This window comes from Amblyomma mixtum, chromosome 10, assembly GCF_055824585.1.
Source record: "Amblyomma mixtum isolate Tamu chromosome 10, ASM5582458v1, whole genome shotgun sequence".
Classification (NCBI taxonomy): domain Eukaryota; kingdom Metazoa; phylum Arthropoda; class Arachnida; order Ixodida; family Ixodidae; genus Amblyomma; species Amblyomma mixtum.
Window position 1 is genome coordinate 165,923,424 of NC_143021.1, and position 26,031 is coordinate 165,949,454.

General features: G+C 48.1%; 2 protein-coding genes across 2 annotated transcripts in view; one reads left to right on the plus strand and one right to left on the minus strand.

Moving 5' to 3' along the window:
* Positions 1-25,092, plus strand: part of LOC149327646 (uncharacterized) — a 65,634-nt gene extending 40,542 nt beyond the window's left edge. Inside the window, exons 3-6 of the mRNA XM_089564940.1 lie at positions 3,513-3,545; positions 3,670-3,702; positions 3,991-4,077; positions 4,196-25,092. Of these exons, the coding sequence (XP_089421066.1) occupies positions 3,513-3,545; positions 3,670-3,702; positions 3,991-4,077; positions 4,196-4,322 (280 nt within the window). The 3' untranslated portion in view covers positions 4,323-25,092. The remainder of the gene's footprint in view (positions 1-3,512; positions 3,546-3,669; positions 3,703-3,990; positions 4,078-4,195) is intronic.
* Positions 14,174-26,031, minus strand: part of LOC149327650 (uncharacterized) — a 110,611-nt gene continuing 98,753 nt past the window's right edge. The window contains exon 4 of the mRNA XM_089565136.1: positions 14,174-14,973. Within this exon, the coding sequence (XP_089421262.1) occupies positions 14,174-14,973 (800 nt within the window). The remainder of the gene's footprint in view (positions 14,974-26,031) is intronic.

Genomic DNA, 26,031 nt, shown 5'->3' on the forward strand with positions numbered 1-26,031 from the left:
TGCTCATGGAAGTGTTGTTCTTATTAAAATCACCATTGCCTGTTGCACTGTATAGACTGGAATCTACTGCCAGCCACTCATGATGCGGTTGAGCATTGTAGAACTACATACAATTAGCGTCCTTTGGCATGAGATTTTGCCAATTGTTCTAAAGAGAGCAGCGGAATGTGCTTGTAACCCTACGGTTACTAGGCTAAATTGGAGCATTTACAAAAAATGATAACAAAAAAATAAGCTTGGTGCACAGAAGGTCTTACCGAGTGTTGTCGGGGCGCCAAACCCGTGCTCTTCGGTCCCACTTGGTGGTAAACGTCGATTCGTCACTAAACACGATTTTCTTCTGCTCTTCGGTACTCCAGTTTTCGTGCTCGTAAGCAAACTGCCACCTCTTTTCTTTGTTGTCATTCTGCAAGAGCGGCTTTTGCGCAGCAGTTCTACTTTTAGACCCGCATCATGTAGTCGGCACCTCACAGTTGCCATTGAAGCCTTCAGGTGGAGAGCTTCTTTGACCTGCCCTGCTGATGAACGCGGGTTGTCAGCTACCGCGCCAACAATGGCGAGGTCTTGATCTGCTGTCGCAGCCCTCTGCGGCCCCCCGGGGGGGCATCCCTGATACGCTTTTCGTCGCGATATGCTTGAATAATCCTGTTCACAGTTTTGAGAGGGCGGCCTGAGATTCTTGAAACTGCTCGCTGGGAGTACCCTTTCAAGCTTAACTCCACAATTTGTACCCTTTGCTCCTCAGGGACACGAGACATTTCGACGTGCTTCGCTGTTCACAGGTTAACTGCTACTGCATTTAGGGGCTGCAATTCCTGCCTCAAAGCAACCAGTGATAAGTCGACGACTGCCTATAAAATCTGCAAACTCATCACGAAACCATTCCGCGAGTGCGCTATTCTGCAGAGCATTGCGCGCTGTCTCGGCTGGCCAGCCGCCAGCTGCGCTTGGTCTCGATCAGAGCGAAAACCAGGACGGCTCTTTATGACACGTCGAGTGTTCACCCTTGATAGCAACGCCTACCATTTATTTATTTATTTATTTACATATACTGCAGGCCAATGTTTTGGCCCAAGCAGGATGGGCATACAAATTTAGAACACAAGAAGAACATATTGCGTGCAGGCGCGCTGCATGCAGCCACCGGGGTTTTCAGTGATCTAACCTCACCAATCGGTGGCGACTCCCGGCCGAGACAGAGCAATGACTTGAAGTATGCGGCTGTCTGCGTTGCGTGATTATTTCGCAGATATTTTGTTCAGCCATTTGCTTGTCTCTGGTGGCTTCTAGTCTGGAATCTCAGCTCGACTACATTCGCGTGTAAAGGCCGATTCACACGACGGTCCGTTCGCCCGCAGCCCGTGCATCCCGTGTTCATGCGTCAGCACATTCAGAGGCGCGCTGACGAGCGCGGGCCGACATTGCGCCTCTCAGTGTGCTGACGCATGAACGCGTAGTGCGCGGGCCGCGGGCGAACGGACCGTCGTGTGAATCGACCTGAACGAGCACTGAAATGGAGTAGTGCGACTCAGAGATAAACATGCTCCGTGTGAGAGTTTCATGCACCGTTTTCATTGGAAATAAAATAAAGAATCGGCATTAACGAGCACTGAAATGGAGTAGTGCAACTCAGAGATAAACATGCTCCATGTGAGAGTTCCATGCACCGTTCTCATTGGAAATAAAATAAAGAAGCAATTCGAATTCTTCTTTTTTCTCTCGCTGCTCTTGAGAAATGGGCGATGAAGAGAGCGCGGCATTTGCTTGCGGCTGCCAATCACCAGCCATTTCGCATTCGTACAGTATTAAGATAGAGCCATGGAATTGCCTTGTTACACGCCGAGAGAGTTTTAGTAATGTTGAGCTACCGTTTTATAGAAGTGTGTGTTGCGTAACAAGCATTTTGTTCAGTCTAAAACAGTCGACGGTTTCCTATGAGCACCAGAGGCAAGCACCCTTCGCGGTGATACTCCACACGATAGCAGACGACGCGCTGCTGGCCCCGCCCATCGGGCTCTCTGCGCCTGCCCGAGAAACCCAAGAATCCACCGCCGCTTGCAGCGGGCGCCACGCGGAGCCGTGTTCCCGCTAAATGTGATTGACCCTGTACATGTGTCAAGCTATACACGTGTATACGCCTTTGTAAATTGCTCGCCACGTGGAACACTCGACGCTCATGTTTGTCTTATGCAAAGGTTCCTTGCATTCTTTGCCCATTACGTTGCACCAAGCCCAGTTCCTCATTCCAGACGTTAATGGTCAATGAAGGACAGGCCATGCATTACCTTGCGACATTTCCATATTTTTGAAACACTTTATTTACAGTAAAGGCCATGAGGTCAAGCAGTGTACATCACAGCTTATGCTTCTGTTTTTGCGGATTTGTCAGTCGTGGGAAAACAACTGGATCTGGGTGCAATACCTGGCGGTATTACTGGGATCTGCACCGGTTCCTGGCCTCCCTACCGGTTAATGACTGCAGCTTGATGGAGGAATCAAGCTGCAATGAGACTGAATCTGCGTAACATGTGTGTAGTCATGTAAACTGTTTTTGTTTATAGGAAGTGCACAAAACGGTTAACAAGATTGATTTCACTGAATGCAGCCCATACTTGAAGTGACAGGGAACAGCAAGCAATACTGAAAAAATGATATAATGGCGCACTTTAGGTTTTTTTTTTTTAATTTTTCAAACTACAGTACCTTGAAAATGCATGTACAATCAATATGTATCCGTTCAGATCTTCTCCAGCGTGCTGGATGTAAATGAAAGGGGGTCCAAGGAACCAGACATGACGCATCCAGGAAGTGAAGATGCTGCTGTCACAGCAGTGGTCGCAGATGATGCTCCTGAGCCATTCCCAGGCACGAGGACACTGCTGCCTTTAGCGGTGGAGTACATTAGGAAACGCCAGGAAATAAAAGAAAAGCAGAAGAGTGGAGCTGGGGCGGCAGATATCCCTATAGTGAAATGGCCGTATTTTGAATTCATGATGCAGCTCATGGAATCTTCACCGCAGCCTGCACTGTGAGTTTAATTTGCTGGTATAATGAGAACTTTTGCAACACCTGATGTAGAAATACATGTGAAAAGGAGAACAGAGCCAGAGCAAGCATAATGTGACTTTTACAAGTCCAAAAATATGGTAGTTGAACAACACGGGCATCTCATAGAGCACTCCATTGAACAAACGCAGGCACCTCATAGCATGAAAGTGATTGTTGGGGTAGTCTAAGCAGAAAGGCTAGTTTGGTGTTATCAAACTATATGCTTAGTGCCTCTAGCAGTATTCTTGTTACATATCTACACTGCTAGCAACATTAAGCTGAACGCTAGGATTTCTTTTGCTAAGGCAGTCAATGTCCAAGTCACATGTTTACAAGTCACCCTCTTATCTGTGCCTCAGTGCAGTGACCAGTAGTACTCTTATCTCTGCGTGTAATTAAGCAGCCGTATTTGCTTTCATGAGAGTGGATCATGAAACGTTGAACTACATAATTTGTTTTTCCAGAGTCCTGTGCAGTACAGAGGAAGATGGTACAAGGTGAGAAACAAATAGGCCACTAAATAAACAACTAATTTTGCGCAAACAAATTTCACAAGCAACTGCACTTGGTTATTCAAAAAGTTCATTCTGGTGTAAAATATGTACGTTAATTTCTTTTCAGCTTTGTCCATGCTGCTGATGACGGTGGTGAAAGGTTAGTGACAAAAAGGAGGCTTTTTAGGTACAACCTTAGACCTATACCGCATGGTATGGGCCTGCCAAGGCAACATGGAAATAAACATGATAAATGAACTGCCGATTGAGCAGCTGGCCAACTTAGGCCCAATAGTTCAGCAGGAGCAGAGCTTTGAAAGCAGTCTTTTTTTAAAGCGGTCTTGTTTAAACTGTTGCCATCAGCGAAAACAAAGAGCATATTCATGGTGCCTTTGCACAGTCTGTTATCATGCTGATGCATATTTATCCTTGATCTCTGGCATTGCAGCTCCACGCAGGCAACGCAGGAGGGGCATGTGGAGCTACTGCCTCAGGCCACTAGCAGCGATGCCGAAGGAGAAACCTGGGAGCAAGAGTAAGTAAAATTTGCAATAGATTTTCACATTCTTGTCGTCCACCTACTTTGCACTAGGTTGTGTTCTGCTATGAATTGCACGTGCAAGAAAAGTGTCCTAATCATACTCGTCTTGCAGATGCAGTCCTGACGTGCATGAGCAGGATGCTGCTGAGCTGACACCTGCAAAACGGTACGTGGGCAGAGTTTCTGGCAAAACAATTACTGTGCTAAGCAGGCGGACCAAGACAAGTTCTTTCGTCTAATGATGGCTTTTTACTTACAAACACTTGTGCAATCTTCATCTTCAACTACTCACTGCTAATGTTACTTGCACTTAATTTATGAATGATCTCACTTCATGCATTGTTCTTATGAAAGAAGCTCATATTTTCCCTCTTCATGTAAAAGTACCATCTGTTGCAAAAGTTTACAGTCTGCTATACCCTTAGAAGCAAAGGCATGGAGGCTGTCAACATTTGCTACAGACAGTACATATTTTTATCAAGCAAAACATCATCTTGCAAGCACTTATTGTATAAAATAAAATTCACCATTGTGCAACCCACCTCTGGTTACTCGTGATTTCCGGTCACCATTCCATGTTGCCACGGTACTGCAGCTGCCGTGACGAAGTGGTGCGTCAGCTTTTCACGCACTTGCTTGGCATGCCTGGGAAGAAATTGCACTCAGGTTATATTTCATTATCTTGATAAGCCAACTCCAGTGCTGCATGTCACACAGTCCCAAAATGCTCCGAGCCTCTAATGTGTACCATTATAAACGAGGACTTCTGAAACTGGGTTCTACAGAACCCTCTAGTTTATTGGGTTACTTTTTTCCTTTGAGATTTTCTGTATATAAGAAATCAAAACAAATTACATGAGGTTTAGTAAGTTGAACAAGTATGATTGACAATGCCGGACACCTAATGTATGCGCCTGTTTTGGTGGCACATGTAGTGCAATGATTGGAACAAACAGCTGTATAACAAACCACATACCGTGTAGCGTTGCAGCCTGTGAGTCTTTGAGCCCTCAAGGCCGAGCTGGAGTCGTCATCCCTCCAGCTTCCAGGAGAGAGGCGGCCCTCCCAATCTTCAGCGTCGGCAGAGCCTGGCGGGCAGTACATTGAGGAGGATTCTGCGGACTCTTTAAGGAGACAGTTGTGCAGCACTATGCATGCACCAACATATCTATTGATGTTAACTGTTTTTGCCTTGAAGGGTCGTCGCAGAATCCTCCACCTCTGTGCCAGGATGCCAAACGCGTTTTCGATTATGCGGTGTGCCCGGCTCAGCCGATAATTGAAAATTCGGCGCTCGTAGTTGGACTGCACCGCAGTTTCATGCAGGGCTGAAGACAAGAACATGAGTGATGAAGTATAGAGAACATTTGCATGCACTTCTCAGTCGCAAGCAATGCACTGTGAGACCAAACAGTCTACTTTTTTGCATGGGAAGCATGACCTTGAAGCCTTCAGTGAAGCTGAAAAGTTTCAAGCATGAAGAATACTTAGGCTCATGCTGCTGCCAAGTGTAGAAAAGTTACTGCGTGTGTATTGTTTTTTCTGGTACTCCTGCCAACGCACACCTAGAGTGGCATTTCTGTAATGTGATTTCGATGCACTTGTTAACAGCAAGGTTACCGGTTTACAGGAATGAACCACAAACGTCCTAGTTAGATAAAAAAGTGATGCTGCAAAGGCTGGGCTGACAAATTTGTGGCATGCAACACAAAACTCTTAGAATGCTTTACATGGCCTGTGTTACAGCTTTCTTGAAATGGTAAAATATGACAAACATTGATGAAACTAGCCATGCAACATTTGGAGAGGAAAAAAATATTGAAAATTCAGATTATGACAGACGCACACTTCACTGCTTGATCATGCCAGTGATATAGCACTTTTTTCATTTTGAGTGCAGTGAAACTTCAGATGTGGTCCTCTACCTCGTCTTGGAAAAGGCCGCATCATGTAGTCTTTCAGCGGGAAGGCCTCGTCCCCCATGAAGAAATAGGGCAGCGGCCCCTCAGCACCTAGAGGCCTTGCAGTGGGAAAGCCCCACTCGCCACCAGCAATCTTTTTTTGGAGTGTTGACGAGGCGAAAATTCCGCCATCAGAGTCGCTTCCAAAGTGCCCCATTTCGACGTAGAGGAACCTGTATGGAAGATAGTTTGAAATTCAGTGCAGATCGAGTAGCAATGAATGTGTTTCTGACAACTGCTCTTTTGATTTGTACCTGTAAGTTATGTTTTAAAGGTCGTATCATGTTGCAGTTGCTGAGAATGTGCAGTTCCCAATAATTTGATACATGGATTGAAACCCAAAGTGCTTAAACGAAATGTTGCCCTCTGCATGGCATTGAGATTGAGAGTGTGTCTTGTTTATTCATCGCTACCTGACAGTCAGCAGTCATGCAAACCTGTGGTCGGCCTCATTATTAAGAAGGTGTCAGCAAACTGAACATGCCAAGATTGTCATAATAGAGAGCCTTACCTGTAGTGTGCATCACAAACAGCAAGCAACGACTTGCTGAATGATCCTTTATAATTTCGATTTGCACTCCCAGAGTTGGCAGGGCATTCAACCAAGACATGCTTGCCGTCAATGGCCCCAACGCAGTGTGGCATCTGCCACTTTTTTTTCAAAGTCAGCTGCAATCTGCAGAATAAAGTTTAACGGATATACTTCCATATATCAAAATGAATTGCGTTGGTCACTCATTAGTTGTTCTTGTGAAGTATTCCGGAACACCATGTGCAGTAACAACCTTTGCCTGCAGAGCACAGGAGCAATAACATAATTAATATAATGAAGCTTACTTTTAGCCACTCGTCTGCCACCTGTGGATGCCTTAGGTAGAGTGGCTTTAGCACATCCCACAGTGCCTGGCAGACCGTTGCCACGAGACAGCACGCGGTAGACCTTCCTATCAAAAAGTTGTAAGAAAGCTCCCTCAGGCTTTGACCCGTGGCCAGGAACCTGCCAAAGCAATGACATAGAAAGGTTGAACAGCATAGATACTTACTTCGCTGGGAAATTGACTTACACACCACAGATGAACTGTTCATACTTGACTATTTATAATGAAAACAGTGCTCACTACTATGCAGCATGAACTCATGAAACAGATCAATTCAGCAAGCATTGTGTTATGACATGGCTGGAACTACAATTGTTATACGCTATACATGAGAAAAAATGTTACCATTTTTCTGACAACGCGGGTTACCTAATTGTCATGGCCAAACGATCAGCCGCTGAAATGGCACTCCTGAACCTGGTGTCCCGGACAGTTATAGAACTTCGCACCAGATCCAGGAGTGTGTCGAAAGTCCGAGGCGGCATCCGGAGAAAGCTGGAATGTGTAAAGGAGAAAAAAGGATTGAACAAGGAAGGTTGCAAAGTTGTGCTTTGTGCCATAAAGACAGAAATGAAAACTTACTCTCTGTAGTATTCTTCATCGTGCGCCCGCAGCTACGGTAGCAGGCGGCTTGCATGTCCGGCGACTTCCCGCGATCGCAGGCATGGTCGAACCCACCAGCGACGCCGTCGCCGCTCTTTCTGTGCCGTACGCGCGCGCGCAGCAAGAGCTTGCGCGGCCGCAGTGCACATCAGAATAGCGACGACGCCTTCCCCCTCGCTGAGGTCGCCGTAAAACATACTTGTGTTGAGCCGAGGAGCGATACAACAAAATGCCTCGGGACAAGCGCGAGCAGTGACTGGCGCGAAGCGCAGCAGACGGAAAAAGGGCGCGAACGACCACATTCCCGATGGTTCTCATTTGGAACGAGAAGGCGACTCGCGTAGTCGCCTTGCTAGTGTGAACATCGGTAGTGGCGAGCAGCTCCCAGGTCGCATGCGGCTGCGAGTCGCACGCCCTTTGCGACTCGCAAGTGTGAATGAGCCTTGAAGCTGCGACCCTTCGTAATCGGAAGATTTAAAACCCCGAGATGCATGAAAGGGTGCCGCACACTCCCCGTAGAGTATGCTTCCAACAAAAAATGTTGGATGACGCGTGAACTTTTCGCGAAGTGGCTGCAAGCTTGGGACTGCGAGCTTGAGCGCGAGGGTCGCAAAGTGTGCGTCCTCGTTGATAACTGTACCACACACAACACAGATGTCGCACTCAATAACATTGAAGTCCGCTTTCTTCCGCCTAACACTACGGCCAAGCTGCAGCCTTTAGATCAAGGCGTCATCAGGGCCTTCAAGGCAGTTTACAAGAGGAGGCTGATTGACACTCTTCTCGTGAGGCTTCGCATGAAGCAGGACTTGCTGGGAGCAATCCAGATGCTCAAAGCGGCATGGGACAACGTGAAAGGCGAAACGATTGCCAACTGCTTTCGGCACGCAGGTTTTGTTCCGGCGGAGGCCCGTGCATCAAGTGACCATGGTGACGATCCCGACGAAGCAGAAGCAGAGCTCCGCGAGCTCGATGAGGCCTGGAAAGATTTTTCGCGTCTTGTTGTTGGCATGCCCGCAACAATGACTACTGAAGACTTTGTAGGCGGCGACGATATCGCAGCGACCACGGCTGTACTGACTGATGAAGAAATTGTAGAATTGTAGAAATTTACTGTCGCTTCAATTCGTTACATACTGTGTCCAGAATGTCCAACACATTGTACTTCATCTATTTTTTTTCTTTGTTTTCTTTTTTTTCTGTGTTTGAAGTGTTACAAACTGTTGTTTGCCTTGCAATGTTGAATTTGTATTTATTTGTTGCTCTTGAACTATATTGCCTCTGTAATATGTATCTGTATTTATTTTTCCTTTGTCATGGTGATGTTGTTTCCGACACGCTGCAGTGCCACCATGTAGGGGGCCGGGGCCCCTGTCAAGCTGTTTTTACAGCTTTTAGTCCCGGCTCCTACCTTTTCGAAAGGAAAGGAAATAAAGAGAGAAATGAAATGTCGACATCGCTGCGGAAGTCTCAGAACATCCCGCAGACGAAGCTCAGGCTGACCCCGCAGACGATGAGAACATTCCGAGTTCACAAGAAGCGCTTGGTGCCTTGGATTTACTGCGCCGCCACTGCAGTGCTATTGAGGGCAGTGGGTTTGCCCTTGTTGAGTGTTTGCAAACTGTGGAACAGGGCGTGATACGGAACGTGATCAACACAAAAAAAGCAGGCCCCGATAACGCAGTTCTTTGCACCTAAATAAACGGACGTGACCCAAGTAAGCACCCTCCGAGTTGCTGTGTCTTCTCTGATTGAATTTTGCTGCTCTTGCATGTATTTTGTACGAAATTTTATATTACGAATTATTGATATAGTGAACTATTTTTCGATTTTTGGGTGAAAGTCATGGAGAGAGTTGCTCCTAGGCGGACTCGGAATGTGCGGTTAGCCAGGAAGTCGTTCAAGCAGTTCAACATCCTGCCGCGGATACCTAGCTCTGCTAGGTCACGGAGGATGCCGAACTTCCACGTAGTATCGTAGGCCTTCTCCAAGTCGAAGAAGGCCCCAATACAGTGCTGCTTGTGGATGAACGCCTCCCGGATGGTGTTTTCTAGACGGACAATGTGATCTGTGGTCGAGCATGCTTTTTTAAACCCACATTGGTGTGTATCTAATAGTTGCCGAGATTCGAGTACGAAGGTCAGTCTAATGTTTATTACACTTTCAAAAGATTTAGCAATGCAGCTGGTGAGGGCTATTGGTCTGTAACTGCTAGGATTTGTTGGTGGTTTTCCGGGTTTGAGAAAAGGTATTATGACTGCTTTTTTCCACTCGTCAGGTATATTTCCAGTTATCCAGATTTTATTAAAGAATTTTAACAGTGCCTCTACAGCAGCCTCGGAGAGATGGGCAAGCATAGCGTAATGCACGTTGTCTGGTCCTGGTGCTGTCTTTTTTCCAGAATATAATACATTATTTAATTCTTGCAGTGTGAGAGGCTGGTTGTAATCCTCATGTATACCTGCTCCGGATGGAAATTTTTGTTTTTCAGCTATTGCTTTGTGTTTCTGAAATGTGTTTGTGTAGTTGGATGAGCTTGAGATCTCAGCAAAATGCTCGCCCAGTATGTTGGCCTGTTCTAAAGATGTTTGTGTCCCGGGTGCTGTCAAGAGAGGAAGTGTGAAAGGGGTATGGTCACCAGTAAATTTACGAACTTTTTCCCACATTTGCTTTGATGTTATTGAACCATTTATTGAGGACACATATTTCTGCCAAGAGGTTTTCTCTGCATTTCTTCGCACATACCGCGCTCTGGCTTTTCTCTGCAGTGGGATATCGACGCAGAGTGCTCCACGCCTTGCTTTGTTGTTTTTTTGCTAATGTGCATTCTTGTGTCCACCACACTTTATGTTTCTTTTGTGCAAGTCCTGTTGTTTGTGGTATAGCGAGTGTTGCGACCGATATTATGCATTCAGTAAACTTCTCATTAATTTCATCTGTGCTGAGGTGGTCAGAAAATTCCTTTTCCAGAGTGGCACTTTTTGTAAAAAGTGACCAGTCGGCGAGGTGAATTTCCCAGCGCCGTGGTCTTGTGGGGATGATTGGAGTGGACGATGAGAGCCTGATGACGGTAGGTAAGTGATCGCTGCCCATGGGGTCATTTAAAACATCCCGTTTAAAATCGTTAAAAAGTAATGGTGATGCGAAAGCTAAATCGAGAAAGCTCATTTTTGCTGAGCTTGGGCAGCAATATGTGGCTTTTCCCGTGTTTAAAAGACAGACATTATTTGAAAGTATAAAATCTTCGATTGTTTGGCCTCTAGAGTCACAGCGTTCGCTTCCCCAAAATGGAGAGTGAGCATTAAAATCGCCAACTACTAGAAATGGCTCCGGCAGTTCATCGATCAGGCCTTCTAGATCTTGGCATGTTAATGTGATGTGTGGGGGAAGATATCAAAGCCACCTAGACTAATCAAGGCCTCTCCGCTTGCTCCGTGACGTCACGCTAGTTGCCCGTCCTCCGCTCGCGGCTGCGGGGTTTCGCCGGCAGTTCTCAGCGCATTATTTTACTATCCGAGGTCCAATGGCTGTAGTAATGAGCCGATAAACATGAATTAGTGACTGAAGAACAGCTTTTTAACCGCGTGCTTAATTTCGCTCTATATCTTCAGGGTTAATTTATTATAATTTGTGCTTTCAGAGCCGCCGCGGTGGCACAGTGGCTATGGTGCTCGGCTGCTGGGCCGAAAGACGCGGGTTCGATCCCGGCCGCGGTGGTTGAATTTCTTTGGAGGAGAAATTCGAGGCCCGTGTACTGTGCGATGTCAGTGCACGTTGAAGAACCCCAGGTGGTCGAAATTTCCGGAGCCCTCCACTACGGCGTTTCTCATAGCCTTAGTCGCTTTGGGACGTTAAACCCCATAAAATAACTAACAAACTAATTTGTGCTTTCTTTCGTGACCCTCGCGGCACGCTTCGTGCTGCAGATCAGCGATTCGTTTTTATAGTTTCATGATAATACTTGTGATAAAGCATTGCATTGCTACAGTTCCTGCTCTTCAGTTCATCGCAAATTGCTTCATATTAAGACCAATATATTATTTCCTAGACAGCATAGCAGTAAAATGCAGCAGAATGCATGAAATGCAGTATCTAGCCGCATCTCATGTAATGTACTGCTTTTTAAAAAAAACATGTTTTTTTGCCATTTTCGAAAGCGGATGGCGTGCTGAAAATTGGTATAAACAAAAAGAATGAAGTCATGGAAAAACAGTAACATGAAGACTATGTGAACATTTTATTGCTCTCAGTGCTTTGCATTAAAATATCTCAATTCTTCAATTTTTTTAGCTTCCGACTGCTGGCCTAAATGGCGTCATTCTTCAATTTAACGATCGTGCAGCCTCACCATGCCTATAGTCAAAGATATTGCCAGATCCGGAAGGACTGACAGCACGTTTCACATACCGAGACGGCTCAGTTTGTAAACTAAGAAACATGATGGACTTTCCTTCGCAGTGACTGTCCGAAACTTCGTGTCGCGAAAGTTGACTAGCTTGATTTGCAATACTGCAAATGAAGACACTAAATTTACGGGTTTTTCTTCCTCGCTTGCCTTGATAGAATTGTTGATGGCTTCCTGGAATGTTTTTGTTTAGTGTTGGGTTCAGAGGGCAAGGTCGTCCGCGTAGATGGCGATGCGGACAGGGAGGCGCAGACCCTCCGGAAGGCAGCGGGGAAGCTCCGCCATCACCAGGTTGAAGAGCATGGGGCTCAGCACGCTGCCCTGGGGAACTCCTCTCGTGAGCGGCTGGGGTGCGCTGGTGGCTCCTCCCACCCGGATGCAGCTGGAGCGGTCGCAGAGGAATCCTCGGACGTACTCCCGGAGGTTGCCGGACACGCCAAGACAGTCGACAGCCTCGAGGATTGCCTCGTGCGTGACGTTGTCGAACGCGCCCTGCACATCCAGGAGTGCAAGGCAGACCACCTGGCGGGAGTGACGTGCCTCCTCGAGGCTGGAGGTGATGTCGGCAATGGCATCTGCCGTGCAGCGATGTCTTAGGAACCCCGACTGCTGCTCGGGCAGGCAGCCCGTGGCCCCGGCTATCCACTCCAGCCTTGCCAAAGCCACGGACTCCAGGAGCTTCCCCGGGGCTGAGGTCAGGGAGACAGGCCGGTAGGATTTCAGGTCCGTTGGCGGCTTACCGGCCTTGAGCACTGGGACCACCAGTGCCATGCGCCAGGCCTCTGGTAGGCATCCCGTTGTCCAGACCTCGTTGAAGGTCTGGAGAAGTCTGGCCTGCATGGCATCGTCCAGATTCCGCAGCATCTGGTACGTGATGCCGTCAGGACCGGGGGCACTGCGGCGCTTCGTGTGCTGCAGAGCGGTGGTGAGCTCCGCCCTCGTGAGAGGGGTGAAGCAGATGGCCTCGATGTCCGCTGCCTGGCGTCCACCTGCACCCTGGTCGGCCTGGGGCAGAGCCCGGATGGAGGGGGCTCCCGTGGGAGGAGGGCCTCTGCCAGCTTGTCAGCCAGCTGCTGGTAGGTGAGCCCCCCTGCCACTGCGATGGCCAGGTAGGGCACGCGTTGTACCACAGGCTCCAGGAGTGCCCGGAAGAGGCGCCATGCTCTGGCACTGCCCCTCGCAGCCACCAAGGAGGCGCAGATCCCCTCCCAGGGCGCCGGTTGTGGGTCCGACGGCAGGTCGCATCCAGGCGGTTGTGTTCCGTCCAGTGCTCAGGCCTGTCTATACGGAGGGCCCTGCGCTCCGCCTGCCGACGTTGAGCCCTCAGCTGGAGGAGGTGAAGGTTTGGGACAGGCTGGTTGGGCGGGACCTCGCAGCAGATGGTGGCTGCCTCAGCACAACGCGCCACGTGCGCCAGGATGTCGTCCTGCTCTTGGAAGTTACGGAGGAGGTCCCTGAACTTGTCCCAGTGGACCACCCTGCATTGCCGTCCGTCCACTCTCTTCCCCGGCTTTGGCGCCAGAGTGATGGGGAAGTGGTCCGAACCCCACGTGTCCGGAGAGGGATGCCATCCATAAACACAGCGCGTAGACCCAATTGAGAGATCTATGTACGTTCGGACGCCCCCTCTACGGACAAACGTGGGGACCCCAGTGTTCAGAACATGGAGCCCTGTGCCACGGAGAGCCGCAACTAGGTCACGGCCGCGGCGGTCCGCCCTGCGGGATCCCCACCGCGGGTGTGCCGCATTGAAGTCCCCGCAGAGCAGGCAGTCGCCGCCAATGAGACCGACCAGCTGCGGCAAGGATTCGGCATCCCAAGGGGTCTTGGGACGCACATATACACTTGCCACAGCTGTGTCAACTCGACCCAGCCTCACCCTCACACAGAGGAGCTCCATGGGGGCCACTACCGCATCACTCACCAGAATCTCTGCCTGGGACAGGGTCCGGCGGACGAAGATGGCTGCCCGGGATGGTCCCGGGGGGTGGTCCTCCGCCAGGCATGGGTCAGCCGTGCAGGTAGGCAGGAGGCAGGATGTTTTGCTGCCATAGCCCATGAAGCCTGGTAGATGGAGCTTGTCCCTTGGCAGGTAGACCACCTGGAGCGCCAGGACATCATACTCCTCCAGCAGGAGACGGTCATTGAGCTCAGCGAGGCGGGGGCGGAGCGCTCGGCAGTTCCATTGGAGGACCCGTGGCCTGGGGGTCATCCTTGGGGAACTACCCATGGTGGTTCTGCGGTTACTGCGGCCCCTGAGCCAAGCTGGGTGGTTGCAGGGGGACTGCCGAGAGCAGCCTCGTGAGTGCCTGGAGAGTGGCTGCCAGGGTCTTAGTGAGCTCCTCCAGTTGGCTGCTCAGTGCGGATGGACTGCTCTGGGGAGGAGGGGATGGGCAGGCAGCGGGCTCTGCTGGGGCGGGAATGGAAGGGGCCGCCCCTGGTGGCCTGGAGGTGAGGGCCTGGGCATAGGTCCGTTGTCCTGGATCGGCCCGGATCTGTGCTCGAATAGCCCTCCGTGAGACAGGCTCTCGAGAGGCCGCCACGGCCACGGCGACCTGCCTTTCCTCCTGCCAGCGGGGACAGGAGGGGTAGTTGGCAGGGTGTTGGCCACCACAGTTGGTGCAGCGGGGCTCCGTAGCGCTGCACCGATCCGTGGAGTGTGGTTTGCCACACCGCCTGCATCGTGGCGTCTCCCGGCAGCTGGCCGTCACGTGGTCCAGGCGGCCGCATCGGCCACACTGGATGGGCCGTGGTCGTGCGGGGCGGACAGGTAGCCGCAACTTGTAGAGGGCCACGTGGGGAGGCGGGACCGGTGCGTCAAACCGGATGTGGAGGGTCGTGCCCTGTCCCCGGTGGACTGCCAGAATGGGTGTTGGGGCCTCCAGGGCAGCCGGCAGCTCCTCGTCCGGTATGTCCGCAGGCACCCCATGGATGAAGCCGAAGGACGTGTTTTTGTCCGCCGCCCTGCGGGCCCGGACCTCGATGCCTGCCAGGGAGGTCTTTTGGAGGAGCTCGGCCAGGCACTCTGGGGAGCCCGCGTCCACTGCGACAATGTTGCGTCGCTCATTTACACGCACTGAGACGACCCCAGAGTGCGCACATGCCTCCTGTGCTATGGCGAAGCGGCATTGGCCCGCAAGGGTGCCTTGGAGGGTGGGGGGAGGCAGCAGCGTCCTTTTATAGGTAACGCTGCATGCCGGTCAGGCACACGTCATTTCTGTTACAATGTTATCAGACCGACTGGCTGATACAGAACAGTAAGCACAGCGCTGTGCTGCTCATCTGGCCTAGAGACGGGGTGCTCAAAATTCAGCTCGCGCCTGCCGTCAGATGCGTCGTTCGTCGTTGCCGCTCCTGTACTGATCGCTGTGTTCACCGCGTGCCATGTCGATCATCACTTTTTTTGTTGATTACCGTATCACGCCCGAGAGAGACCAGATAAAGACAGTTGTGCTTGTGTTCAACGCGTAAGACCTCGACTTTTTTCTTCGTAGACAGCAGTCTATCCTGATCGAGATCAGAGTTGAATAGCTGAGTCGGTAGAGATGAAAAGAAAGAGGAAATAACTTTGCTGTTATCACAGTATTAAGCTGTGAGCAAGTATGTTGCTTGTTAGATTACCACTATCTGGTTGCCCGGTTCTGCCGCCACCAGACAGCATATATGAGGGGGACGGGGAGCGGTGAGGAAAAGGGGGTGATTGAATAGCGACAGGCATGAGAGGACACAGGCACTACACGTTTGAACAGAAGCGGTACAGATAGATGAAGGAGTCGTGAGGATGCTTGGTTGGATGTTACGAAAGGTGTGCGATTGAGGTATCATGAAGTGTGAACAGCACAGCGAATTAATCACCGCATAACTATCGCACTGCTACGAGTTCAACCACTTCCATATCAGCCGCAGCACAATTTAGCAGGTTGAACACCTCTGATCACATTTTTGTCCTACATATTTTGACACTCCTTTGTATTTATTACTACAGGAGGTCCTGATGCAGTCTATCCCGTGGGACCTTTTGTATAACCTGCTTGTGACTGTACATCCAGTGAACTAATGAAATTTACATTCACTCGTTGATTAACTCTTGAATTAACAGTTTAACAAATGGAAACAGCATTTAGGCCAGTCAGCATTAGTATTATTGTTGCTACTTCTAGAGCAAGGGTGCGTATGGCTGTGCACGACACATCAACATATTGCTGTCACATCACTGAATTCAGGGGAATGGCTGCCTGTCACATTTTGTGATATATGTTGCTGAGAGAATGCTAATCTCGAAAACCGTGCATTGTTCCAGGTGATGGGAGCCCACCCAGAAGCCAAATGACTGACGAGCTGCAACGGGTTGGTGCTGTGGCTGGTCACATGGACACGAGTCTTGTCTGGACACAAGAAAATTTCCGAACTGGAAAGCCACGGACAACCAAACTTTAAAATATGACAAGGGATGTAGCCATGCAGTCGGAAGAGAAAGAAACGAGATCAATTATATAGGACGTTCATACAAACTAAATCCCTGAAGGCCTTAAAATATTCAAGTCATACAGGAATTTTGTCATGAAACACCTCGGGCTGAAAAAAGACAATATTATATTCACCTCTTTAATTCGACTGAAGGGCGCACAGGCAATGTTTGGAGGGCACTTAAAGTTGCAACCGGAACCTCAGCAGAAGCAGTAAATAAAATGACAAAAGGTGGAATAGAGTTACAAGGTGCTGAACTAGCCAACGCCTTTAATACTTTTTTTCTGTCACTTGGCGACGTTAGCGAACCCGTCGCTGACTTATCTCTTATGAATGGCCCAAATGAACGCGGGTTCGATCCCGGCCGCGGCGGCTAGAATTTCTTTCGAGGAGAAATTCTAGAGGCCCGTGTACTGTGCGATGTCAGCGCACGTTAAAGAACCCCAGGTGGTCGAAATTTCCGGAGCCCTCCACTACGGCGTCTCTCATAGCCTGAGTCGCTTTGGGACGTTAAACCCCATACACCAAACCAACCAACCAGTCTCGGAAAGTGAAGTTGCAACTACATTTTTGGCAGTTAATAACAGCAAAGCAACTGATGCCTGTGGCTTTCAGATAGAGCCTATAAGAGAAATAGCCCCTTGCGTTACCCACATTTTCAATATATGCTTGTTGACTGGAATTTTCCCGCATGCCATGCAAACAGCAAAAGGTAACTGTTATATTCAAGAAAGGTGACAGGAACGATATGTCAAATTATCGTCCTATATCGGTTTTACCCGTCTTTTCGAAAGGCCTGGAGAAAATAATTCTGAAGCGCCTATCCTCATTTACTGATCGTCATAACATTATATGTTCCGCCCAATATGGGTTTCGAAAGAACAAGTCGACAGAGCTGGCACTTTTGGCTCAAAAGGAGTGTGTTTTGTCAAATTTTGAACGCAAAAATATGGTGCTTGGACTGTTTCTGGATTTTTCAAAAGCGTTTGATCTCATAAATCACAACATTCTCATTAAAAAACTGGAGCATTATGGCATTAGGGGGAAAGCACTAGAATTAATCACATCTTATTTGCAACATAGATCTCAGTTTGTAGTAATTGGAGGACAAAATTCTGCAGTACAATCAGTAAAAACAGAAACATGCAGAAACATTTGGCCATCTTGACATGTGCTTGAATCACACACCGGCCTAAAGTGTTCAAAAACAAGTTATTTGATCACCTGAGAGGGATAACTGATTGTAAGAGGTGTTTATTCAGAGGCCCACATACATGGATGCCAGAAGCAAGACTTATTCGAACTACAAGCACCACAACACTGTGAAATGTGCTTGTCGCTATCACACCTTCGGGAGCCATATCTTTTGTTTCGAATGCATGGGGAGGTAGTTTCTGACAGAGTTGCCCTTGAAAAGTGGATTTCTTAACAAGGTCGAAGAAGACTTTTTAGTAGACTGGGGGTTTCCAATGTGAAGAAATGTTCGCTGCATGTGGTGCCGCAATTCTGGTGCCTTCCCTGACAACGCGAAGGACACAGCTACCAGGGGCCGAAGTTAATACATCGAGAAAGCTTTCTAGAGTACGAACAAATGTGGAACGGGCCATACAACGTCTGACTTGGCACCAGGAGCGAGGTGGGTTGGTACACCCTTCTGATAAGCTGCTTTGTGACATGGAGACCCAGCAGCCCTTTGTTCAGACAGCTCTTGAGAAGAGATTAATGCTTCAGAAGCCCCTGAGGCTAGTGATGCAAAACTATCTATAGTACTATCAATAAAGTATCGATAGTACCGATATAGTACTATCGATACTATCGATAGTTGAGTCACTATCGATGGTAAAAAAAGACTATCGATAGTACTATCGACAGTAGTATCAATAGTACTACGAGAGTAGTATGGATAGTACTATTGATAGTACTATCGATAGTTCTATTGATATTACTATGGAGAGTCGTATCGATACTACTTGTTATATTGATAGAGCTAAGAAGTGGAGGAAGAAGAAGTGCTGATTTCCTTCGGTGCCTTGATTTCTTCCGAGAGTGCTGCATCTACTTGTAGCATGGCCAGCAAGCCCTTGGAACCACTCATAGCTACTGCACTCCCCAAGAGTGATGTCCACGATTCTCACTTCAGCTGCATGACGAAGTCGCACCTGTTGTTCCATGGTACTCTTGACATGACACAGTTCGGTTGAGAGGCTTGACACGCGAGATGCCCTGTCCTCAAGCTATGATTCACACTCAGCTTTTTCGCGCTCCTTATATTGGATCTCCTGTTTCAAAACAATCAACATGCTATGTGTGTCTCTCTTAATTCTTCTGAGTAACACGGTCTTTGTTGAAAGGAGATCATGCCTGCACCAGGCTGCCCCTTAGCAGCATTGGAGGATCCACAATCACCATCCTTTGTAGGATTGACAGTTGCAACTCGTGTTGGTGGCATTTGTCGATGCTGGCCTAGGACTGCGCTCATTGCCTTTCCTGTGCAGTGGGCTAGTTGTCTTCGAATCCAACAGTCACTGTCGAAGCCAGCTCTTTCCTGAGGTCTGTTTCCAGGTGCCAAAGGGTCCGTGTGCGCTGCTGCAACGCTTCCCTCACAACAGTCTGCAAAGTGGCCTCAAAAGCATAGTGGGCTTCTGCGCTTTCCTGCGCCATTTCGCTCAACTTGTCCTTGACACTGGTAAGACACTGCTGTGCTTCTTCTTGCGCTTTGTGGCGACAGATTTCTGAATTATGAGGTCATAGTCAAGATGTTCTTTTGCTTGCTGAAACTCATTGCAGTCCTTCTGTTTTTCTGCAAGGATCTGTTTTCAGCCATTGGGGCATTTCTCCCTTCACTCAGAGCTTCGATAGTGGTTTTCGAATATCGTTCTCTCTCGTGCAAGGAGCTGCATTCATCACTGAGCTGCTGCAGGGCACTGTCTCAGGCCTCAAAAACTTTCACGGCCGACCCACTGTCCGAGTCAGAGGGGTCGCACAGCTTGCTGGCCAACACTCGCAGTTGTGCAATGAGCTGGTCCTTCTCCTCCTTTTCATTTCTACGCTGGAATATCAGACTTCTGTTGTCCTCGAGCACATTCGAGTGCTCCTCATCGAGGCACTGCATATTTTGGTGGCACTGGGTGTTGTCAGCCATTAGTGAATCAACCTGCAGCTGAAGATCATTGAGATGGCCCATCAGAGCCTGGTTTGAAGCCTCTGCATCCTTGCAAAGGTGCAACTTGTTGTCCAGTTCCTTTTTGCAGTTCTCGAGCTCTGCAGTCAAGTGACGATTTTTCGTGCTCCACACCATCTTGACAGACGCCACGTTAGCAAGTGCATCTTTCAGTTTCTTCTCAGTGCAGTCCAGCAGTGTTGGAAGCAGAGTGGGCAGTATCAATATATAGTACCATCGATACTATAAAATCAACCACGCGTACCCACTGCATCCTAAACTTGGTCTCCCCAGAGTGTGGTATGGAAGTGATGGTATGACAGGACTTCCCATTTTCGCGACCTACGCATCACAGAGCTCGGCAGATGTCCCCTATGTAAAGTTGCGGGATAAAATGTTAGTGTGCGAAGTTGCGAAGCATGTGTGCGAAAACCATTTCTGCAGAACTCGACCTGCATTTAACACAACACAGATCGAGGTTGTCACAGGGCACCTTTCAAGTGCGAGCTTGAGTTTGCTTGGCTCGAATCCTCTTCCTGTAGTGCTCTTAAGTCTTCAAGCACATTTCACAGTCACAGTGGGTGTCGACACCTTCATCCTCATTGAGCTCTAAAAAATAATGTAATGAAATCTCAAATATTAGCATAGAAATGTATTAAAAGGCATGAGAGAACATTGTTAGAACATTATGCTTCTTTATATTAAGGCATTTTAATAATCTCGGCACCACCTAAAGCACACAAAGGAAAGTTCTCAATGGCCATTTAAAATGCCCGTGTAGAACAGGAGGCTTTAATCCTTCCTGAAAACCTCGGGAACATTGTGTTCAGTGAGGATCGAAAGCGGTCATGTGACACATATTACATGCAGTTATAAAGTGGAGATTACTAGTGTTGCTCCAATGCAGAGGTAATATCCTACATCACCATCTACTCTGTCTCATGACCTATTTCAGCATATTTTAATGTGCTCCATTTGATGAAATACACTTTTTCATATTTAGTTTCCTGGATGCAGCCATATTATCACTGATCTATGGCAGCAGCCTCTGAATAGGTGCACCTTATTGTACACTAGTGCCATGACACAGAAGAATGCGTGCTCCATTAGTTTGTAAATAGTGAGAAAGTCAGCAGTCATACTGTCATAAAATGCTAACACTTCCCAGTAGAGGACTGCTTTATTCTCCCATGTGGCTTAGGGTCCTGAATATTGGTCAGATTTCTAATGATGTCAATTCTAAGCTGCATAAAGGGCTCGTTCATATTAGCTATGGAGGCGCTTAAAAATTTTTATTTTTAGCAGCATGGGTCCAGTGGGTACTAAAAGTGTGACAATGGATTGGTAGTATGTATTTACAGACTATTTGCGAAGTAGCCACAGCACAAAACAGTCGAAGTCCTCCTAAATACTGTGTTTTTAAATCCACAAACCATTTCTTAGCAGATTTCAAACCAGTATTGAAAGTTAGCATAGCAACTGGCAGTGTTATATTCAGAATGACTTTTTCAATTAATACATATTGTTTTTTTGCCAACAGGCTTGGCATCCAAAACCTGGAGACCCTAACAAGCGCAGACCGGAAGCAAGCCTGGGGCAAGCTTAAGGAGACTCCCATGTACCACGCACGGGAGCTGCAAGAACTGTGCCTTGTGAAAATCCCAAGACTGTGCCTTTTAAATGAACAGCAAGATGACATAAGGCGCAGACTAATAGCAGGCCTGCCACAGAGTGCATTGGCAAGAGAAAGCTCCAAGTTCAGATAATGCAACTGTCCAGGAGCAGGCTTTGCTGATTCACATGATGGAACAAAATATGAGCCCTTGTACAGAAATGCTGTTCCATGATGTGGCATTCAGCGGTGCATTGCAGTTCAAAATATACAGGTTTGCTGAAGAACACCTAACAGAGGCTGAAAGGCAATTTTACCAGAAACATGTGGTGGTGTGCCGTGGAGAAGCACTACAGATTAGTGACCAAACAAGGTGCCAAACTAACACCAAGTGGCACCAGGAGCGGAAAATAAGGATAACTGGCAGCAAGTGCCATTCTTACTTTACGTTCACTCCCAAGGACAACAACACCTGGGAGATGAAAGTTTCCAGGATGATGACTCAGAGCTTCCGGGGCAATAATGCCACCAAGTGCGGCAAAGCCTCAGAGTCAAAAACCGTTGAGGCCTACTGGAGCTCACCAAGCAGCACTGTCGAAAGAATGGGCATCCAAGTGTGCCATGGTTTGGCTATAGCCCAGATGGCGCAATATTCAAGAAGGGAGAACCAGCCATCCTACTCGAGATTAAAAGCCTCGTTCTTGGCAAGACAAGGAAAGCTGCCGGGCTAGTGGAAGAGAAAAAACCGCCATGCATAAAGAAGGTAAATGAGAACTTCAATTTGAACTGAAGACGGAGTTATCACTTTCAAGTGGCACTGGGAATGTTCCTTCCTGCTTAACTTGGGGACAACTCACTTCATGGTGTATTCACAAGTGCAACCACTGACTATTGCTGTGCACCGCTGTGACGAGTACATTGACAGGCTTGTGCAGGAGCTCCCATTTGTATATTTTAAGTGTTTGTTACCCAGGCTGGCAGCATCAGCCCAGACGAGTGGTGCATAAAGTTGATATGCATGCCCATCGAACATGCAGCACAGGAACACTGTGAATAAAGGGACAGTATATTCTATAGACACTCTTCCTTCCACACCTTACATGACTAAGCAACAACATACGCCATGTGCTTCAGCCACCTCATGCTGACTTATGGGAGACAAGCTGCCTCATTCATAAATGAAACTCTTCGAGGTGTACACATGCGCAGATGAGTTTGCATGGCCACAAATAAGGCATGAATAACAAGCACTTCTAGCAAGTAAATGGCAACAGTCCACAGTCAAGGTAACAGTGCCTATGCATTTTTCTTAATTAATGCAGTAAAACAACTGATTCTGTCAAGTTTTGTCACCATGTTGACATGTTCATGCACTAATACAAAGGACTTGTATTACAAGCACATCCAGTGTGTTTCAAAACAACATGCAAGGAATGCACACACCCCATACGCTATGTGTGCCGTGAACATCGGGTTGAGACGGGCTGTGTTAGCAGTGCCACCATCTCTGGTGGGAGTGGTTGCAAGTGTGCTTCCAGTTGTGCTTAACTGACATTGCTGGAATCATACTGAATACAAGCAGTGTTCCCACTGACAACCTGCAATGGAATCAGACATGAATGTATGCTCAAATGACTAGTTTGGATATTTCCCAAGTTGGATGCAAAATCTGTTTGCTGCAAGCTGGATTTTTCCAACCTTGAATATGATTGCACCTTTTCAGTAATGGCATTGCTAAGAAGTTGACTTCCCACTGTGTGCGATCAGTTCGGGAGGTTACACGGAATTGAATCTTGGGAATCTGGACAACATAGCAGTGTCATTTGATGGCTCATGGACGATGTGTGGGTCCTTGTCGCACATCGGCGTTGGAACTGTGATTGAACTGTTCACAGGACCTGTTCTTGACTTTGTTGTACTGAGCAATTTTTGTGCTGGCTGTGAGCGGGACCCACAAGAAGACGACCCAATGTACCCAGCGTGGAAGCAGGGCCACATGCTGCCAAAAAAACACATGCAAGAAAGGTGGTGAAATGGAGGTGGAGGCCGTCCTGCTGTTATTTGAGCGGTCCTGGCAGCCACACAACCTCCATTATACCACGATGCTGTCCGACGGGGACAGTCGCACATTCCCCACTTTGAAGGAAGCTGTGTGGACACATGGAAATCCAGAAGGAGGATTGCATGAACCAAGTGCAAAAATGCACGGGCACTGCTTTGCGCAACGTGGTCACCGAACAGGAAGGCCCGGCTGAAGAATCGCTTGGTGGGAGAAGCAAGCTCACGCAAGATTTGATCACTAACTTGAGCTCTTATTATTTGTGCGCGCTAAAATCCCACATAGGTGATGTGGAGGTTATGCAGAAAGCTGTGATGGCCACCTACCATCACGTGACGTCCAACGACTCCACTTCAAACCACAGCCTCTGTCCAACAGGCCTTGGTGCCAGCAGCATGTCGCGGAGGCCAGAGGCGAGGCTACGCCACCTCATCGGTACAATCTACCTCTTCATATTTGCAATGCCTTATTTATTTATTTATTTCCTCAAAGGTCCCAGTTGAGACATTACATGAGGGAGTGGACAGTATCTGGGAAACAATAGTAAAATATTGTCACGTTGTAGTGACGGCAGTCCAGTGGTCAGGAAGACACCAGAAATACTTGCAAACGAAGCTCTTTATTTGGGCTGACTTGCGCCCGCAAAAGAACTGAATCACTCGGTGGCGGCGTAAGCAACAGGAGTGCTCGTCAATCGTCGAACTACGAATGTCCGCCGCTCGCGGCATCGCTCAATTTAAAGCCGGCAAGGAAACTTCCAGATAGCAGGACAAGATTATCTACAGTAATCTGGAAAAACCTAGATGCAGCTTTTCATGGCTGCGATCAATCGAGATTAGACTGGTGGCTTCTTGCGTCACGAAAAAATGATAACAGCCCTTTCCTGCAGCCTTGAGCGTGAACGAACAAACACTACAATGATACGTGGCAATATGTTAAGATGAAAGGTTGGCGATGCTCCACTTGAATTCTAGTGGGTTGATGATAACGGCAACTTCGGTGGGCAGGTCATTCCAGTCTTGTGCAGTACGCTAAAAAAATGACTGCTGAAATGTCACAGTATGGGCTTGTAGGGGATACACTGCATTACTGTGGCTATATAGGCCTTACTGCCTATATATGAAAGGCTTTAGGACAGGAGGCTGCTAGAACACTGCCAACAAGGCAAGATTCAAAACAACAGTGAGAGCTTTCATTTGTGGGATATACAAATATCCTTCACTGTCCCCGCGCCGAGTCACGCGACGAGCGTGCACGCCGCCGGGCAGGGGGAGAGGGGGCACCCGGCCACTCTCCTCATTACCAGCTCGGACGTGACGTCACGACTGCGCACTGGCTGTGTAGGGAAGGGGTCAATGCCTTTCCTCGAGTGCAACCGAGGGGAGGCAATGTCGGAGGGGTTAATAAGGAGCAGCGCGCGGCGGGGACGGCTCTCTTGCTGCGGCACTACTGCCCGACTGCCCGGCCGATCCCCTTCCTGCCACAGCTCCCAGACTACCCAACGCCGGTCGACGACGACTTGGTGAGCAACTGAACCTTTTTATCGGATAGAACATTCGTCCGCAGTGTGCTTTGCCTTGCGCTAGGCTAATAAACTGTTTCCTAGCGTACTCTGTCGTTGCCTATTTCGTCCGAACCTGCCGTGGCTGCGACTTTGCGCCACAGGTTGGGGACACGAGTCTCACGTACAAGAAATGCCCGCGCATAGCCGGCACGGAAGCTTGCCTTCCCGGCCGGCTGGACACGGAGTGACCCCATACATTCAATGGTATGGACCCTTGCTCGAAAAGAAAGACATCCCTCTCTTCACAGTGCAGGCTGCTGTGGCTGAAGCAGTGATGAAGTTCAATGCAGGGAGCGTAAGGACTGCTGCATGCATACTGCAAGAGCTCAGCCTAATGCCTAGACCCCAGACAACCAAGGGCATGCAGGAGAAAAATCTCCAAAGGAAAACAGCATCTGTGCAGAAGCGCAAATCTGCAGCGCACACTGAAAAAGCACCATTTTAATCATTCTGGTCAGACAGACTGCATCCCAGGAGGCTATTAAGTGTCCGCTAATGCCAGTATCTTACATAAATTTGAAGTACTTTGCCATAAACAACATTTTGTTTGTTTTTTGGACTTATAGCAAATACCAAACTAGCATATCTCGGCGTCCATGGCAGACAGAACTCTAATTCTTTTTTCAGCACTAGCCAGATGTGTATACTAGGCAATGTTGGGAGCAGAATTTGTAATTAAAGTTCAGAATTTTTTAATTTGCTCTAGTTTTTTATTGACAGTTAGGCACTATTTGTACCTTGAGTTTCAATGTCTTTAAAAACCACTAATGATGGTAAAATTAAAAACTGTTTCCAACATTGCATCCCTTTCTGTTTCTAAAACCTAACCAAGTGTAATTTATGAACTATTATAATGTGCTTTTTCTCTTAATGAGAGGGTGTTAATTGAGTGTATCTAAGGAACTGATTAATCAACCTACCATGAAACCAATGACATTTTTGGAATTAGCACGAAAAACTAGTCAAGGGTGTGCAACTTGATTAAATTTGGTACAGAAGCAAATGTTTTTCTTTAAGAGCAGTCTCTCCCCTTAAGTGACAACTGAAACCTTTCATTTGAAAGAATGGGAGATGAATGCCAGCAATTATGAAAAATATTTGGTCAAGTGACCCAACCACCTCCCAGGGCACAGGGCACTTCAGCACTTCACACTACCAGTCAGTAGATCTGTTCACATCGATTGGATTCATCTGGCAGCTTTCCTGTAGGAGTGAGTCCTGTTGGTTTGAAAACAAATT